This window comes from Colossoma macropomum, unplaced genomic scaffold, assembly GCF_904425465.1.
Source record: "Colossoma macropomum unplaced genomic scaffold, Colossoma_macropomum, whole genome shotgun sequence".
Classification (NCBI taxonomy): Eukaryota; Metazoa; Chordata; class Actinopteri; order Characiformes; family Serrasalmidae; genus Colossoma; species Colossoma macropomum.
Window position 1 is genome coordinate 29824661 of NW_023494793.1, and position 18225 is coordinate 29842885.

Sequence of the window (18225 nt, forward strand, 5' to 3'; positions counted from 1 at the left end):
TCCCAATAGTACTGATGGAGTGTGTGTGTGTGTGTGTGTGTGCGTGTGTGTGTGTGTATGTATGTGTGTGTCTCAGAGAGGCAGTGAAAGACTCTGCTCTACTTTTTCTCTCGGTATCTCCAGTTAGGCTTGTGTTAAAGCCTCAGAAACTCTTGTATACGTGTGAATGCCTATGTTTCTGCGCCACTGTGTGTTAAACAATTGTCTACATGCCACATGTGTGTGTGCTTGTTTGCGTACCTGACCTTGTACTCCACCTTGGGACCCCAGAGGAACTGTCTGAATAAACACAGACTTTCCTCAACATCACACACACACTTCAAAATGAGATGTCACGGAAGAGGATGTTTGTGTGTGTGTGTGTACATGTGCTAGAAATATTATAGATAGTATAATATGTCTATGAGACAGTATAATAGTACATAGATTGAAAAAGAAAAAAGAACACACATAATTTGGAATCACCAGGTGCCCTTAATATTTTGTTTAAGTTATAAATGTTTTTAGGTCACATCACATTTTTGGAGATAAGTGGTTTTGTTCTTAACTTGTAATGAAAGATAATGTATCAAGATTTCTTTCCAAGTAATTTTGGGTGATTTCTGTTGATCTGTTGATCAAAATTCTTTTTTTAAGTAAAGGATGGAGTCTTTAAATTATGCAAGAAAAAAAAAATAAGTGACTATATATATTGCTGTTGTCGGAAACAAAACATGTTATTTTTAATTTGAAACCTTTTGCATATGACTGTTTTCAATGCGCTACTAGTAAGACATAACATCAAATTACACCATACATATATACGCACATACAAATAAGCCTATGAGCCTACGTCCTGACATCGTATAAAGACAAATCTCTCTATGTGTGTGTGCATGCATGCTCTAAGCAGTCTTTTAGTACTGTGAGTCATTTTAAACTGGTGGGAACTGTTTTCTGACCCCTCCTACTTCTTTTGAGTGTTAGTCTCCCTTCATGAATATTCAAAGTCTTAATAAAGACTGATTAAACACAGTGAGAACAAAATGGCAGCCACACTGAAAAGTAATGAATCACTGATTCTTGTCACTCACTGCTCATGGTAGCTCTTTGTAAGCCTAAGAAAGAAGTGTTCAGTTAGTTGTCAGTTGAGATGTGATAGGAGTCTTCATTTCCTGAGGGGTTTGTTTTCGTGATCTCTCTGTGGCAGTAAAAGCGAAGGCCTCACAGCAGCGTCAGATTGGTATTATATTGTGCTTTCTTTTCGAGCTCCCTGACGTGCGTATGTTTTGTTACAGGGTGGTGCTATCTCCATTCTGACAGCGTGTGAGAGGCCACAGGATTTTGCAGGTGTGGTTCTGATCGGCCCGATGATCCAAATGAACCCTGAATCTGCCACGCCTTTTAAGGTGAACAGACACCCACAAACCCACTTTACTGTACTTTACTTAACTGTGTTACTAATGAATTATAGTATTATGTAGTTGATTACATTTACGTTGGATTTAATTTCTGTATTGACTGGTTTGGGTCTACACTGCTGAGTTTTTTTTGTTTTGTTTTGTTTTAACGTCAAAAATGTCAAGAAAAACAAGGTAAAAATTAAAGGATAGTTTTTAGGAAAACATGACTGTAGAGAAAACAATAACATCATTACATTAAAACCATAATAAAATATCTCTTTTTCTATTTACAAATGCAAATACGGTTTCGATTGAACATTTACAGTCATGTGCAAAAGTTTGGGCACCCCTGGTCAAATGACGTTTTGATGACGAAGTGAAAATAAAAGTGTGTAATTTTACCGGTGTTCAAACCTTAGCAAATGAATGTACAACTCATACTTTAAACAGAATGCAATGGGTTTCTATGGGCAAATCAGAAATAAGGGTTAGTAAGAAATAACATCAAATTACACCACGCTTTTATAATCACTGGGCAAAACTGTGAATTCTAAGGGTTAAACCCAAAGAAAAACACGACGACTCTAGTAATTGAGGGAACAGAAAGGCAGAGCTTCCTCATTGCTCCCTGTTGTCAGTCAGGGAAGTGGGGCGGTACATTTGTACAGCTTTGTAATTTTCTGCCCATTTTCACATAAACTAAACAACCACGTTTCAAGACAGTTTTCTAAGTGGCTGTAATTATTTACTACAAAATACCCGCGGTATTTAACAAGTTGACACATTTTCATCCTCGGTCAGAACAGACTTTGTTTACAAGGAGTGCTAGTCTCCAGTGAATAAATTTGCATACTGAAATCACTTACTGGGTTGATTAGAGGAGATAAGATGATCTGGATCTTTCTCTCAGCAAAAACTGACGAGTGACACGTCTTCTCTGCATCAGCTCCTTCTGCAGCGAGCATGAAAAGGAGCTGGAGGAGGATGTTTCTTTAGCTTTTTTTTTACTGAATTCACTCTGCTGTAGAGGTTCTGCAGTTGTGGGCCACAGCCAAACATCTTTGCTAACCCATTAGTATTCAGTTATTAATCTGAAGACGGATTATTCAGTAACTACTCGCAGTTATTCAGTAACTACTAATATGTGAGTTATTAGAACTTGTAAGAGTGGGTGAAGTGTGGTCCCACTGTTGGTCCTACAGTTGAAAGAGTGACCACAATCATCAATATTTCATAAAACTGGGAGTTAATTGACATATTAAAACGAAGGTAACATGATGACAAGTTTAGGGACCCCTGTCTACAGTGAGGAAAGTAATGTATTTAATTTGCTTGATTCAAATGTGTACATCATTTCCACATTAATTAAATATAAATCTTTCGGTTGACTTACTTTTAAATTGATGTAATATATATTATTTGTGTGGAAAAAAACATGCGCATTTGAATTAAGTAAATTCAGTACATCAGTTTGCTCAGTGCAGAATACCTCCCTGTTCTACAAGCTCTCTGTATTTTGATGTTCAGTAATGAACATCAAAATGTTACTGTGACAGTAATGGTATTGTGATTTTTATCCTGGGTAACATTACTGTAATGTATGGCCTTGAGTGGCTTATTGCTTTTATAAAACACAGATGAATAGGATATGATAAAAAAACACAAATGCTATAAGTTATAATTAATAATAATAATCATAGTAAACAATTTGTCCACCAAGAAAAGTAGTTTATTTAGAGCATGCTGTTGTCACCAAGCAACTATGGACTTCTGAAGGAGGACAATAACTGTCAGTCACCCAATACTGTATATTGCAGTAATTCCATAAGCCTTTTAGTTTTTTGTCATAGAAAAATGAAAATCTTATAATATAGCAATGTTTTCAATAGTTTTTGCTCATCAAATAACAGCTGCAGTGATAATGCTAATTTATATGTGATTTCCTGTGTTAGCATCACGGTAATGCTGTTGCACATTTGTGTTCCCACACTAGGTTTAATACTGCTTAAGTAGTATTAATCCTACTTAAGTATTGATATAAAAAGCCAAGCATCTAAGACAATTAAGGCAGTTTTACTGTGAGTCATTCAGTAAATACAAGGCTAACAATGAATAATATTGAAGAAGTGGTTTAGACTCTTTGCTATCTTTTAGCCTGTTTAGCCTGCAATATTTTAGTGAGCAGCTTAAAAAAACACATTCTTACATTATCTTTCAATATATTTGGTGGTTTATGTGAGCAGCATGACAGTCCATTCACAGCATCATTTTCTTTTTAGTTAGGTGTGCAGTACTGTAAAATGCAGTTGTTATAAGCAGGCATAAGTGTGTGTTTAGTTGAGTATTTTACAGTGACTTTGGATGTAGTTCAGCCAAACAGATTTTAGGACCAGAATCTCCATTTATGTCTCTTTTTTGTGGTGTAAACTGTTCTTTGTCTGTAGGTGTTCCTTGCTAAAGTCCTCAGCCATATGATTCCCAGCCTCACTCTCGGCGCCATCGATCCTAAAAGGGTCTCACGGGACCCCAAGCAGGTACGGTACCAGGGATGTGTGTGAACAGTCATGTGTGTAAGTGGGGCAAGCATCTGATACATTTCTGTACTGCAGGAACACTATGTAAGGTGGTAAAGTACTGCCTAAGTCCAATATCACAGATTGTACCCTTGTTTACATCAAATGTATATTATACTTACATAGTTTATCAAAAACTAAATGGGGTCACTTTTTTCAAATACAGCTATGCTGCTACAGTGAGTCAACAGAAGTAGAATTCACAAACAGTGCAAATATAAGCAAATATTTTACAGATTTTCAGGTTGATTCATAATGCCACTGATCCCTATTTCTTTAATTATGTTATTTTGCTGGGTAGCATACTCCCTTTTAGGGTTCTAGAGCATTCAGTGCTAGAAATTGTTGGTTGATGATATCTCCCACTGTTCCAAGGACCGTCAGTGGCCATTTGGAAACTGAACTATATTGTACAAATGTCATTTTAGGACACCCTATTAAGTCATGAAGAGTGTTGAGTGCTGGGAGTGTAGGAATTATGTAATTCACTGCTTATGTAATTTGATAGGAAAATTGGTGGTTTAGATGTAGAAATTTATTACTCTTTCAGCCATAGACAAACAGGGGAAGCTAGTGCTCTAAAGCATTCAGTGCTAGAAACTGATGGTTGATATTGTCTCCCGATGATACAAAGACTGTTAGTGGACATTTGGGAATTGCAATGCATGGTACAAATGTCATTTTAGGACACCGTATGAAATCATGAGGAGTGTTGAGTGCTGGGAGTTTAATTCACTGCTTATGTAACTTGGAAAAAATAGGAAAATTATTGGTTTGGCTGTAGTAATATATTAAACACGCAGTTTGATAAAAGAGCACCTGTTGTTGGAAATGCCTGTGAGAATCAAATCATCTGGCTTGAACTTTTGGGAAGCTTTTACCACAATAAAAGCCAGCTGCTCAATGCTCTTTCAGCCATAGACAAACAAAGGAAGCTAAAGGTCACTGAGGCATCAACCATTGACAGCCACATCTCTCTCTTTGAATTGCAATTCCTGACAGATTTAGACTAGCATTAATGTAGAAGAATGTAATTAGCAGCACAAGCTTTGTTAGTTGTCCCAATGAAGTCAGATATATTTAGCATTTAATACACTCTATTTTGAAATGTTTGTAGACACCTTATCATTCACTGTTTCTCCTTAAATAGAGTATCAATAGGGATTGTGTCCCCTGTTTGCTGCAGTAACAGCCGCCACTCTTTTGAGAAGGCGTTACACTAGAGGTCGGAATGTTGCTGTGATGTGTTGATTGCATTCATCCACAATGTAACGTTTGAGGCATGGAGGCGGGATGCAAATGCGAGTTTTTATTGGAATGAGAGTCCATAATGAAAACAAAACAAAACCTAACTACAAGCACGACAAGCAAACAAGAGACAAGGTTACATCCACAATGCAAGACCAAACACAGAAACACTGATTGAGACGGGTACAGATACATACATGGTTATAGGGACAAAAACAAAACTATGGACTAGAGACTTGGGGGAAAACACAGAATGAAGTTCATGCAGGCGAAGGAACTGGGTGGCAGACTGAGCAGGGAACTGGAAAGTTGGCACTGAAGCAGGACACTGGAAGGCCGTCACTGGACGCTGAAAGATTGGCATAGGAGGGGGTCGCTGGGAGGTTGGCGGCGGAGCATAATGCTGAGAGGCCAGCACCGAACCAGGACAGGAAATGAGAAAAGGAGTGGCCCAGGGTGCAGGAGCAGAAACTGTGGCATCCCAGGGTGCAGAAGCAGGAGTGGCCCAGGGAGCAGGAACTGGGACTGGTGACGCTGAGGCCATGGGCAGGTCTGGGGATGTAGAGGCTACCAGCAGGTCAGGGAACTCGGAAGCAACGTCCTCGGCGGCAGGCTACGTTACAGAATGCAAGACCACACAGGGAAGCAGCGAGTTTGCAGGACCTTATCAAGGAAAATGAGGTCAGACTTCAGGAGAGCTACCATCTGCTCTGTCGGCTTCAGCTGTTGCTCCCTGTAGCGGCAGAAAGCCTCAGCCATGACGTCACAGCAGGCCCGCCAGCCTCAGCCAGGACGTCACAGCAGGCCCGCCAGCCTCAGCCATGGACGTCACAGCAGGCCCGCCAGCCTCAGCCATGGACGTCACAGCAGGGCCGCCTGCTTCCGAGGACATCGCAGCAGGGTTGCCTGCCTCCGAGGACGTCGCAGCAGGGCCGCCTGCCTCCGAGGACGTCGCTGCAGGGCCGCCTGCCTCCGAGGACGTCGCTGCAGGGCCGCCTGCCTCCGTGGACGTCGCAGCAGGCCCGCCTGCCTCCGTGGACGTCGCTGCGGCCCAGCCTGCCGCCGAGGACGTCGCAGCAGGCCCGCCTGCCTCGAGGACGTCGCTGACGCCCAGCCATGCCGCCGAGGACGTCGCAGCAAGGCCCGCCTGCCTCCGAGGACGTCGCTGCGGCCCAGCCTGCCGCCGAGGACGTTGCTTCCGAGTTCCCTGACCTGCTGGTAGCCTCTACATCCCCAGACCTGCCCATGGCCTCAGCGTCACCAGTCCCAGTTCCTGCTCCCTGGGCCACTCCTGCTTCTGCACCCTGGGATGCCACAGTTTCTGCTCCTGCACCCTGGGCCACTCCTTTTCTCATTTCCTGTCCTGGTTCGGTGCTGGCCTCTCAGCATTATGCTCCGCCGCCAACCTCCCAGCGACCCCCTCCTATGCCAATCTTTCAGCGTCCAGTGACGGCCTTCCAGTGTCCTGCTTCAGTGCCAACTTTCCAGTTCCCTGCTCAGTCTGCCACCCAGTTCCTTCGCCTGCATGAACTTCATTCTGTGTTTTCCCCCAAGTCTCTAGTCCATAGTTTTGTTTTTGTCCCTATAACCATGTATATATCTGTACCCGTCTCAATCAGTGTTTCTGTGTTTGGTCTTGCATTGTGGATGTAACCTTGTCTCTTGTTTGCTTGTCGTGCTTGTAGTTAGGTTTTGTTTTGTTTTCATTATGGACTCTCATTTCAATAAAAACTCGCATTTGCATCCCGCCTCCATGCCTCAAACGTTACACACAAGAGCATTAGTGGGGTCAGGTACTGATGTTAAATGATTAGTTCAGGATCACAAAACACCACTTCAGCTCATCCTAGAGCTATTGGATGGAGCTCCATCATTCCAGAGAACGCAATTCCACTCTTTCACTGGCCAGTGCTGGAGGCTTTATACCCCTCTAGTCGATGTTCAACGTTGAGTATAAGCTTGTGTATGACTGCTCCAAAGCATCCCATTCTATTGACAGTGCTTTTTTTATGAAGATTGTACAAGCATATACAGCATAACAGATGTAATTTCCTGTGGAATATACTCAGTGGTAGAATTATGGCTTTGGATAATGTCCTTAGAAGTGCTTTGCATGCTTGTGGTTTTTCCAAGTAACCATAAAAATGGAAGGAGGAAGTTAGGAACACACCACTGAGAACCATCAGACAAAGTTATGATTGGTAGCTTATCTTCCTGCTTGTGCATGATTCTGTTCACTTTGTCTAACAAAGTTAAGCAAATACAACTGGTCTGGGTAGACAGGTGGGTGTGGCAGTAATGCTCTTCAACAAAGCTCGCTGCATCAGTCATTTAACTAACTCCGACATGATGAAGTTGCCTATTTACACCTTTCTGGAATCTACAGTTCTTTTATTTATAAATGACAAAACTGTGAAGCTTGGTTAAAAGTACCTTAACTGTGATTGCTAACTTTTTATGGAAAATACATTTAGTGGAAGCCCTGTATCTTTATAGTACCACTACAACTACTACTAATAATAACACATTTTATTCATATTGCTCATTTCTCAATATGGTCATCTCTGTGCATGCATCCAGTTGAACTTAAGGAAAGCTTTTACTGCAACAGAAGCCAGCTGGCCATTGCTCGTAAGGTTCATTGGTTCACGTTATTCTGAGAATATTAGATAAATTGCCCACAGTGTTGATGCAGTTCTCTTCTTGTGCTGCAGGTGGAGGCGTATGAATCAGATGAGCTGAATTATCACGGAGGGATGCGCGTTTCGTTTGGAATGCAGCTGATGTCTGCCACCACGCGCATCGAGAGAGAGCTGCCCAACATCACCTGGCCTTTCTTCATTCTCCATGGCAACGAAGACAAGCTCTGTGACATTGGAGGATCTCATCTCATGTATAACCAAGCTCAGAGTACAGACAAGAAACTAAAGGTGGGTCTGACATCTCACACATAAACAAACACACTTAGAGACACACATGCACAGAAACAGGTATACAGTCAAAAGGACTTTAAAACAAAGTCAGTCAGACTTGTATGCATACATACATACATACTCCTAAACATAGACAGTCTGACACACTGACACAAACTCACATATAATCATATACAAAATCATAAGCATACAATCATGTATGCTTTCAGATGCAGATACACGCTGAGGCATTGAGAATGCTCTTGAGTTTTAAGGTTACAGCTTATCAACCTGAGAAAACACTTAAACACTGCTCAACTTAGACAGAATCATGCCATACACATGTCAAGGCAGATGTCTTGTGCTGTCAAGCTGTCATTACATGTTTGGTTGAGGAATATAACAGTGTCACATTACAGATTTCATAATGTTTGATCTCATGATGTCTAACTAGAGTGCGCTTTGCGAAAATAAGCATGTGACATAAGATGTCATGACATCAACTGTAACAAGACACTGTTATATTACTGAACAAGATCTAAGATGAAAACACTTTGTTACACTTTGCTGGTTTGTTATAGGAATGTATATGGTTATATATATATATATTTCCCATGTAACGAGGAATCATGTATGGAAACTCATTCCAATATGAAATCTCATAAGCGAAAACTGCTGCTGGTCACTGTTCTTCTTCACAAAGAAGCAGAAAAGAGAAGTCTGTCCTTATCCTTACAGCTAGAGTGCACAGCTCTGAAAGTGAGCTAACAGCGGTTATAGGTTCTCTTCCATCTCCACCATCAAAGTCAACATGACTGACTGCCCCAGACTGCCTGTTTACGACAGACTTCCATTAAACTCTGGTGAACTGTGTCAGTAGACAACAGAACAATTTTTTATGCGATGGTGTCTGTTGTTTATCATCAAATTGTTCTCACTGAAGCAGCAAGAGGCGAGTTTTTGATGCATATCAAAATGTCCTTCTGAACAATGCAAAATATAATGGGGCACTGGGGGGAATAATATCTATCACCTATCACAAAAGGGTTCAGCATACTGGCCCAAAAGCTTGGTTTATTAAGCCCAGTGTTTGATTCCACATGTCTATATATATACGTATACACTCACTGGCCACTTTATTAGGTACACCTACATTATATCTGGACTCGTTTTTCTTTTTACCATCTCTACTTACCAAATAGGAGCACTTTGTAGTTCCCCAATTACAGATTATAGCCCATCTGTTTCTCTGCATAATTTGTAAGTCTTTACCCCAGTTATCAATGGTCAGGACCCCCACAAGACCACCACAGAAAAGGTATTATTTGGGTGAAGGATCATCCTCAGCACTGCAGTGACACTGTCCACTTATTAGGTACAACTACCTTATTGGTACACCTTGTAGATGTAAAGTTAAGAAAGTAAAGAAATGAAAGCTCACCTATTTCTACACAGTTTGTGTTAGTCATCCTCTAGTCTTTCATCAGTGGCCAGTTTCTGGCGAGAGGTCACTGTTGGTTGGATATTTTCGATATCATATTCAGCCTAGCAGTGGCACTAGCTATATTTCCATCAACTTTCTGCACAAATTACAAGTGATAAAATGAAAATGCAAAAAAGCGATTTTTGCTGCCCAGTGGCTTGTTTCCATCAAACTGACTTTTAGCAATTAAAATGCTTTACATAATAACATTTCCTGCAAAAAATGTTTTGGTTTATTGCTAAAAAAGTTGTATTTCATATGTTTCCATCTCTAACTTCATCTGTTTCACAACTTGTGTGCCTTTAGCTTCCCTGACTTGCCCAAAACCTACTGATGAGAAAATTTTGTTTATTTAATGTTTAATTATTTTTTCATCTGAACCATTACATTGCATAGAGATCATGTTTCTCTTGAGTAGAAAAACAGTCACAAAATATTACTGACAATTACCAAAGCCTACAACCTTTTGAAGTGTTAAAACTTTTAGATGTAAACATAGCTTAGGAGTTGCAGCAACATTACTGCAGCACACACACACTATCATGTCAGTGTTACTGCCTGGTGAGAATGACCCACCACCCAAATAACACCTGCTCAATGGTGGTCCTGTGGAGGACCTGACCATTGAAAAATGGTGTACTGACAGCCTTACAAATTATGCAGAGAAACAGATGGACTATAGTCTGTACTGTAGAACTACAAAGTGCACCGATATGATAACTGAACCTGATAAAATGGACAGTGAGTGTAGATACAAGGTAGGTGTAGCTAACTAATAAAGTGGACAGTGAGTGTATGCAAAGTCATGGAATGGGTGACCACGTCTAGTCATGCCGTTGTCGTGCCAAGTCATTGGAAACATGCCATTCACCTAAGCAAGCACATGAACTTCTGTCTGGATTCTAAACATGCCTTACCACACTTGAGTACACATGGATGTATGGGTCCGAACAGTTATCCAGCCAGTACATCTCGTCTTTGTCATAGCATGCATATTTAAAATGACCAAGCCAGCAAATCTGGTCTTTCGCATAGCATGCATTTGTAACATGTTTAACACATTCCAGGTGCTTTCACAAGAGCCACATCAAGAGCCATCATTCCAACCCTGATCAAAGCATATGTTGGCATGTTTTTGTGTTTGTGGTTATCTCTGAATGTGCAAGATCACCCATGTTTGTGCGTATGTTTGTGTGCATGAATCAGGTATATGAAGGCGCCTACCACGCCCTGCACCACGATTTGCCTGAGACGGCAGAGTCTGTCCTACAAGAAGTGAACGCCTGGATCCTGGAGCGTCTTCCTGCCCACTCTGGGCCTTAGCTGTCGATCTTCCCACAAGCCACGCCCGCTTAACCAGGCCCCACCCCTCTGACAATTTTCACTTCTCTCATCTCTTTACAACAACTCTTCCAGCTGAACTTCAACTAAACTTAATTATACTCATTATTATCAATCTGTGAGCGGTCAGAGGTCAGTGCTGTCTGACCCTTGGCACCAGGGTCAAAGCTTTGATGTTTTTAGCTTAGAGGATTGTTAGAGGCTAATGTGTCAAGCTTGTCTTTTTTTCACCCCACGCTTACAGCGCCACGGGGTGCGGCTCACATGTTACCGTGGCAATCGTCAGAAGGAAAATAATGAGCCTGGCTGCCCCCAGTACCAGGCTGTCCTTTGTGTGTTGCTGCGGTAACAGAACACAGCTGCCCTTTGTTCTCTGTATTATTTTCTTTGATGTTGCGTTCTCGTTAGTTAGAGCTGTTGCATTGCACTCTGCTGCCCCATCTGTACAAGAGTGGTACTGCACGCTCTGCTCAGTTACCAAGGCAACACTATGAAATAACTGAGCCTTTGGCAGAAAAAAAAGAATTAATTATAAAAGAGGATGTCATGGTAACAGAGTGGGAGAGCACAGGGAATAGAGAGGAGAATGGCTGCCGAGCGATTTAAACTGGGCGTTCAGCGAGATGAATGAAGTAGAGAGAGACCAGCTTGGGCAGCATGGCCGTGGGGGAACACCCTCGAGCTCTCATCAGTCACAGGGATTTAACCCACACACACATTCACACGCTTGTTCTTGTTCACATGGCTCCAGGAAAAGACCCTGTGTGCTGTATATATATATATGTACAGGGGTTAAACTGGGCTGGAGCACACTGGAACAGAGCTCCACCACCTTCGCTTCATATCGTTTATCAAAGATAAATAACCCCCCACCAAAAAGTTAGTTTGTTTTTTGCTGCTTCAGTTTTATACGGCATGTCCCCCTCTTGTCATTCACAAACATATGTTGAGTCCATACTGAATCATTCCTGCAGTTTCATAACATTATAACTTGATAAGTAAGTTTGTTCGTTATGCCTCAATCTTTAAGTAGCGATTAGAGCAAGTAGAGATTATTTGCCATCATTTATTCTATGAAATCCAAAGTAATTCCAAAGCTTTCTGTCACAGAGGTATCGAGCCAAGTTTGCATAGCCAGATGTCAAGACTGAGTAGCTAAACCAAACATTGTTCATACAGTAGGCCTGTTCTATGTACATGACTTTTTTCTTAATTTGACAGACTTGCATAACTATGATGTTTAGATGTTTAGCCTACTGTTTTGGCAACTGACTGTTATTAAATGTGCTAGAGACACATTTGGACCTTGCTAGCTGGCTATTAGTGTTTGTAGATTAATATTGCTATGAGCTCCATCAGTTTATTAGATGTATTAGATGGTTAGAAGGCTGAGAAGGCTCCAGTTTCCAGTTTAACCCCTGTTTATGTATGGCAAAACCTTGTACCCTCAAAATGGTAACTTCATCACTTTTTTTCCACATACTTTTGGAGCATTTCTATTAGTCCACTCATCATGAAATTTTAACACATTGTAAAGAGCAGATGACAATTCCCACAAAAAAAACACAAAAATGGAGATGCAAGGTTTTGTTCTGACAGCGATGACCAGTGGCAGTATACAAATATCTACATTTTTCATTGACATATCTGCCGATACAGATTCTCGTGCAGATTCACACACTTATAAAATGCAGAAATTGTGATTAAGCCTGTCCCAAATACAGAATTATTAAGAGAAATGTAATGCTTATTTGTAAAAGATGACAAATGCAGTAAATGCAGGCATTTTAGCATAATAGTTTAGTGTCACCTAAACATTCACCTCTTCCAGAATATGATAAATATCAGTTTGAATTATTGCTCAAATCCAAACATCCGTAGTTTCAGTATTTTTAATAATAATAATCTGTCGACACCGATATGATCACGATATCATTGTGCGTCCCTAATACATATAAACACACATCACTGTGAACAGAGCAGAATTTATCATGGTGAAATGAAAACTGATATGACAATAAGTCCCACTGAACTGGCTGAGCCTTCAGTTGGCTCGTCTAGTTGTTCTTGACTCATGACTGTTCCAAAGACTACAGACTGTTCGGTTCCCGTATATGGGGGTTGGCCTGGCCATGACTGTTCTACTACAATGTGTCAGGACGCTGAACATGAATGCATCTGTTAGCAGCTGACGCCTCCCTGTAAAGTCTGGAAATGTTACATTCCTTATGTGCATTGTTACTGATGTGTAACTTTACATGTATATTGCTGTGTTACTCCTAAGTCTACAACATTGCTGCAATAGTTCTTGACCTCTATGAGCGCCTAAAGGTCAGATGGCAGTCCAGCAGGGGGTAAATGGCATTCGTAGGTGGAAATGGACTGTTGCAGGGCCAGTCAAATATAACACCCTATAAAATTGTACTTATGTAGGCAAAAAGCATTTTTTGTTACAGAGGTTTGCTTCTGATCCTCTTAGAGGCCTTTTATTGGTGAAATGAGGGACACTTTTTACAATTCTAGATTTTAAATAGATTTTAAATAATAACTCATTATTTCTGTAAGAATTTTTATTAATCCTGCTGACCTAAGCTCTCTTATGAATAATAGTTTTCTGAGACATGTGGGCACTACTATAATGTCTTGTTTAAACTTTATTTAGAATATTTGCACAAGAATGTAAATACTCTTCAAGTGAAAAAAAAGAATGTTACTATTTTCAGAAGTATACCTGTTTAAATCTCAGTCAAAATAGTCTTCTTTGTTCAGGAGGAAACTTCTCAGCAAAATCAGAATCATCCCAAAAAATACCACATGAACGAAATATTGTCATAAACAATTTGGGCCTGGTTTCCAAAAGACACTGTAGCATTAGAAAGAGAAATGCAATTGATTTTTAGCTTTTAACATGACTGAACGGTGCACAAATGCTGTCTTCTCTGTCGCAAAAAAAAGAAAATTAGCTGTTTGCAATCATGTCATTATCGTAACATACTGTAATATCTGATAGTTATACTGACAATTTCAGGGCCACAAGTATCTCCTTGTCTTGTTTAAAGCTACAGAGAAGACATCAAGAGGAAAATGGAATATATTGCAATATTTTGTCAGTATAATTCCAAAATGCAAATAGAATATATCAGAATATATTCTCAATATATGACATTTTTGTATGGGCACACATGCTGCTGTTTTAAAATCTATTCATTTAAAATCATCATTGTTACAGAGTGCTCAGCTATCTTAGCGTGATCTTTGTGCTGTGATGTTTGTGGCAAACCAGACCTTTTTTCATTCAGACACGCTCTTCTAATTCCCCATTTTTCATGAATGGTAAACAGAGACTGGTGCTGACCTCATGTGTATATATATATATATATATATATATATATATATGTGTGCGTGTAGTATATACAGATTGTGTGGAGGTACCTAACTGGTCATTTTCCACATAGGGCACTCCACCACGACTCAGTGCTCATCAACTGAACGTTCTTCCCTGTGCAGTGTTGCACGTTGTGCAGGTTGTACTTGCACCTTCATCTGGTCTCAGGGAGCAAGTCTTTTAGTGCAAATAAGTCCACCCTGTTAAACAATTACAAGCAGTTACAAGCAGTATTCAGTATAATCGGATTAATCATTTGGCATACAAAATGGACTATAATCAGATATCTTTTACTTAAAAAGTTTTTTATGTAGGCCAGGGTGATGCCATTTTGTGCACAAGTTGAGAATAGTTACAAACACTGTAAGCGATGACTCTATGACTTTGGACTGTTTCTTTAAGCGTTCATGAAGCTTCGTAAAACATGTTCTAGCAGTGAAGTAGGAGAGACACTCTTCAAAATAAAGGGGCTGAAAAGGATTCTTTGGAGCGATGATATAAAAGAACCACTTTTGGTTCCCTATATAACGTTTCAATGGATGGTTCTTCAACTCTTGTGTAAGTGAGTTGAAGAACCTTTTTAAAGTTTAAAGAATCACCACAGAATGTAAAGGCTGTACACCAGCTAATGTTTTTTCTTAGAACCAGACGTCCAAGCCAAGAACCATTTAGGAACCTTTATTTTTAAGAGTGTAGCCCCAAGAAGTGAATCTCTGTACTGTCAGTGGTTGAGTTGGAGTCCATTACTCCTTATATGACAGCATTGTTCTTTATATTTTTAAGCTCTTTTGCTGTGTTTAATGTTAAAGAAATGGAGGAATGGATTGATATACAATTTCCCACTTACTCAAGATGTAGTTGATTAGCCAAAACACTTTTGGTGTCCAAATTTTGCTTCTTTAGTTTAGTACAGTAGCTATGAGGCAAATGTTGCTAACAAACACTACAAGTCAAGTCACCCAAACCTTTTTTGTAAAAAAAACGCCTCTCAGCCCAATCGAACTGCAACCAAGTCTTCAATAAGGTCACACAGACTTGTCAATGTAGTTTAAGAGGTAGCATAAATTAGACATTTTAGACAATGTGTGTTGTGCCGCTAGCCTCGTATCTCAGGTTTAAAAATATAAAAGAAACTGGACTCGTAATATCGATGATTGACTACATCTGGGGCAAGTATAAAATTGTGTAAAATTGTTTTTTCTTCTAATCGTTCATTTAAATGTAGACTACTCTTAATCTCAGCTGGCCAGCCCACTTGCCATCTGATGCGGGTATGTACTATTTCTGTATTCTGCTTCAGTATAAAAGAAGTAGAAGTAAAGTTACTTCTACAAGTACTGACATGACTACATCACTCTAAAGCCCATGGGCAGTATGGCTAACCACCATTAATGACCAGCTGTCAAAAGTTCATGACCGGTCTTTTGAAGTCCACTCACACAGCACTATTTAGCAGTTGTACTGCACAATCTAATGTGAACTCCTTCAGACTTCATGACACATTTAAAAGCCTGAGTTCATGAGGCCAGATGCAGAAATGTTTTCTTGACTACTGTTTGTATATGCATGTAAAAAGTTTTTAAAAATTACTACTAATATACTGTAATATAATTCTGAAAAACAATGTTGTGATTGAACTGTTTAATTTCGACTTCCTATGGCCAGTTGATCAATAAATGAAGACTGTTACAAGATTACAGTGTTTTAGTCGTCATTCCTGTGCACAGGGCCAATGGGGAATCCCCCTGATTTTTCAAAATTTGTACAAATTTCAGTCAATGAGTTGTAAGATGTAAGTCATTCAGAGTGTTTTGATGTGAAATGCGCCATTTCAGTGAAACTCACAGAGTCAGAATTATTCACAGTGGTGGCAATAGGAACGAGAAACGCCTCTAAAAACTCTCAGAAAAAGTTATTACATTCCATGGTGATGAATATGTTTGTGTAAGTCATTTTTATAATGTATTTTTTTATATTTGCAAGGTGGAGAGGTACATGCAGGGTGCTGTAAGGCAAAACAGCACCTGAAGAAAACATTTTTTTTTTAGATCATCCACTATTTTACTATTAACTACTAGTTAAATAACTGCTACTATTTTATTATCAACGTTCCCTATAAAAACTCAGAAGACGTGTGGAATCACTGATCATTAGATAGCAAATAAAATTGCTATTTTTGGGCAGTAAACATCGCGACCCCTGTTTCCAAGTTATTATGGTTCACATTGAACCACTCTGAATTACTTTGCTTACATCTTAATGATCGAATTATGCAGGATTTGTGAAAGACCTATAAAATGCCCTTTAATTATGTAGCAGAATCCATGTGTATATGTATTTATATAGCACATATGTTGCTGTCTTGGTTAGTAACATATGCTTAAAATAATAAAAAGCACAGTTCACCTGCATTGCACAATTTCATGTTTTATCTGCATCCTATCATTAGAGAATGATGTTTTGCAAAGTTGTTGAGATGAATTCAATAGAAGAGAATAGAATAAAACGTTGGTGTCATGTAATGCATGAAAACACAAAAGTCTGCAGTGCAGCTGGACCACACAGGTGAGAAACACTGCCATAGTCTACACAAAAAGTAATGCTATTAATGTTTTCACATGCGTACATCATAAATAAAATACAGCACATAAACACAGTAGTTTTGTTTTGACTTTGCTCACTTCAGCAATAACATGTCTTATTCCTGTGGAGATTACGTACACAATTGAAACAACTGAACTTAGTCACTGTGTTTGCAGTGGGTTGCATATTTAGGCGTCACTTGCAGCTTCTCAGAATGAACAGTAGATGGCGCCTCCTTACTACACTGTAGTGTGGGTAATCCTCGCCCACGCACACTGGCAAAAAGGGCAAAAATGAAAGCGAGTCGCCCCCTCGCTGAGGTGTCACGATCATCCAAATGGCACTCCCAGCTTTTACTCACGCCTATAGATTTGAATGTAAAAAATATGCCGTCAGGTAAGGAAGCTTACGGATCCACGCGGATGATCTGCTTTTTGAGTAGATTGTGGATGTAAATGTACTTTTGGAACACAGCCTTGTGCAGAGCTTCCAAGATGGCATCGAGTTAATGAATCTTGTAAAGGCCCATATCCTACACTTTATCAGCGTTTTACTATATACTTGTGCCATTTGTGTGGTTTATATAGCAAAACGGTCGTAATTCATTTTTACGCGTCCTCTCTTTATCCCATAGGATTCAAAAGATTGATTGGCTGTGCTGTGCCTCATTCAAAAAGCAGTCCAGGCTGAAAACACTTTAACATGAATGGGTGGGGCTAGACTTCTGTAGGCTGAATAAGAAAATGAATGTACATGTGTTGGTTTTTGTGACAGCACAAAAACAATGAATTAAAAGTGGGCTGTTTTGTCGCTTACTATCCATATACAGACTATATGGGTTGGAGACTGATTGCGTTTCGCTTTAAAAATAAAAGCTGAGGAAAATTCAGTTTCCATGATATTGGCCCTTTAAGCTTTCGTAGCTTTGTTACTTCCAGGTACATTTCAAGTGATTATCTAGAGCTTCCCTCGGTACCTGACTGCTCCAGTTTCTCTCTGAGTGATGGCCTGCCCTAATTCTGACGGGCTGTGGATCCCTTTGGGCTTTTGGAGGCCCAATCCAGATTTGTCCTTTGGTCTATCCTGTACATTGCTGTACTAGATTTAGCCAAACAGATAGAATAGAATAGAATAGAATAGTTCATTACTATGCCCTTGGCCCTTTTGCATATTCGCTCTTCTCGTGTGTTAGTTCTAACACGAATAAAGGCGGCCTAACCAGTAGTTAGGTCAACATTGTAGTTTATACCTCACGTTAGTTATTTTCACCCGCCAGGGGGCACCTGTAACCTTTTGGGGGGAAGCAGAAGCAAGCTGA

General features: G+C 40.0%; 1 protein-coding gene across 1 annotated transcript in view; it reads left to right on the top strand.

The window, feature by feature from the left end:
* Window positions 1–16018, top strand: part of mgll (monoglyceride lipase) — a 46369-nt gene extending 30351 nt beyond the window's left edge. The window contains exons 5-8 of the mRNA XM_036579121.1: window positions 1278–1388; window positions 3827–3916; window positions 7918–8133; window positions 10805–16018. Coding sequence (XP_036435014.1) covers window positions 1278–1388; window positions 3827–3916; window positions 7918–8133; window positions 10805–10921 — 534 coding nt within the window. The 3' untranslated portion in view covers window positions 10922–16018. The remainder of the gene's footprint in view (window positions 1–1277; window positions 1389–3826; window positions 3917–7917; window positions 8134–10804) is intronic.
* The last annotated feature ends 2207 nt before the right edge of the window (window positions 16019–18225 follow it).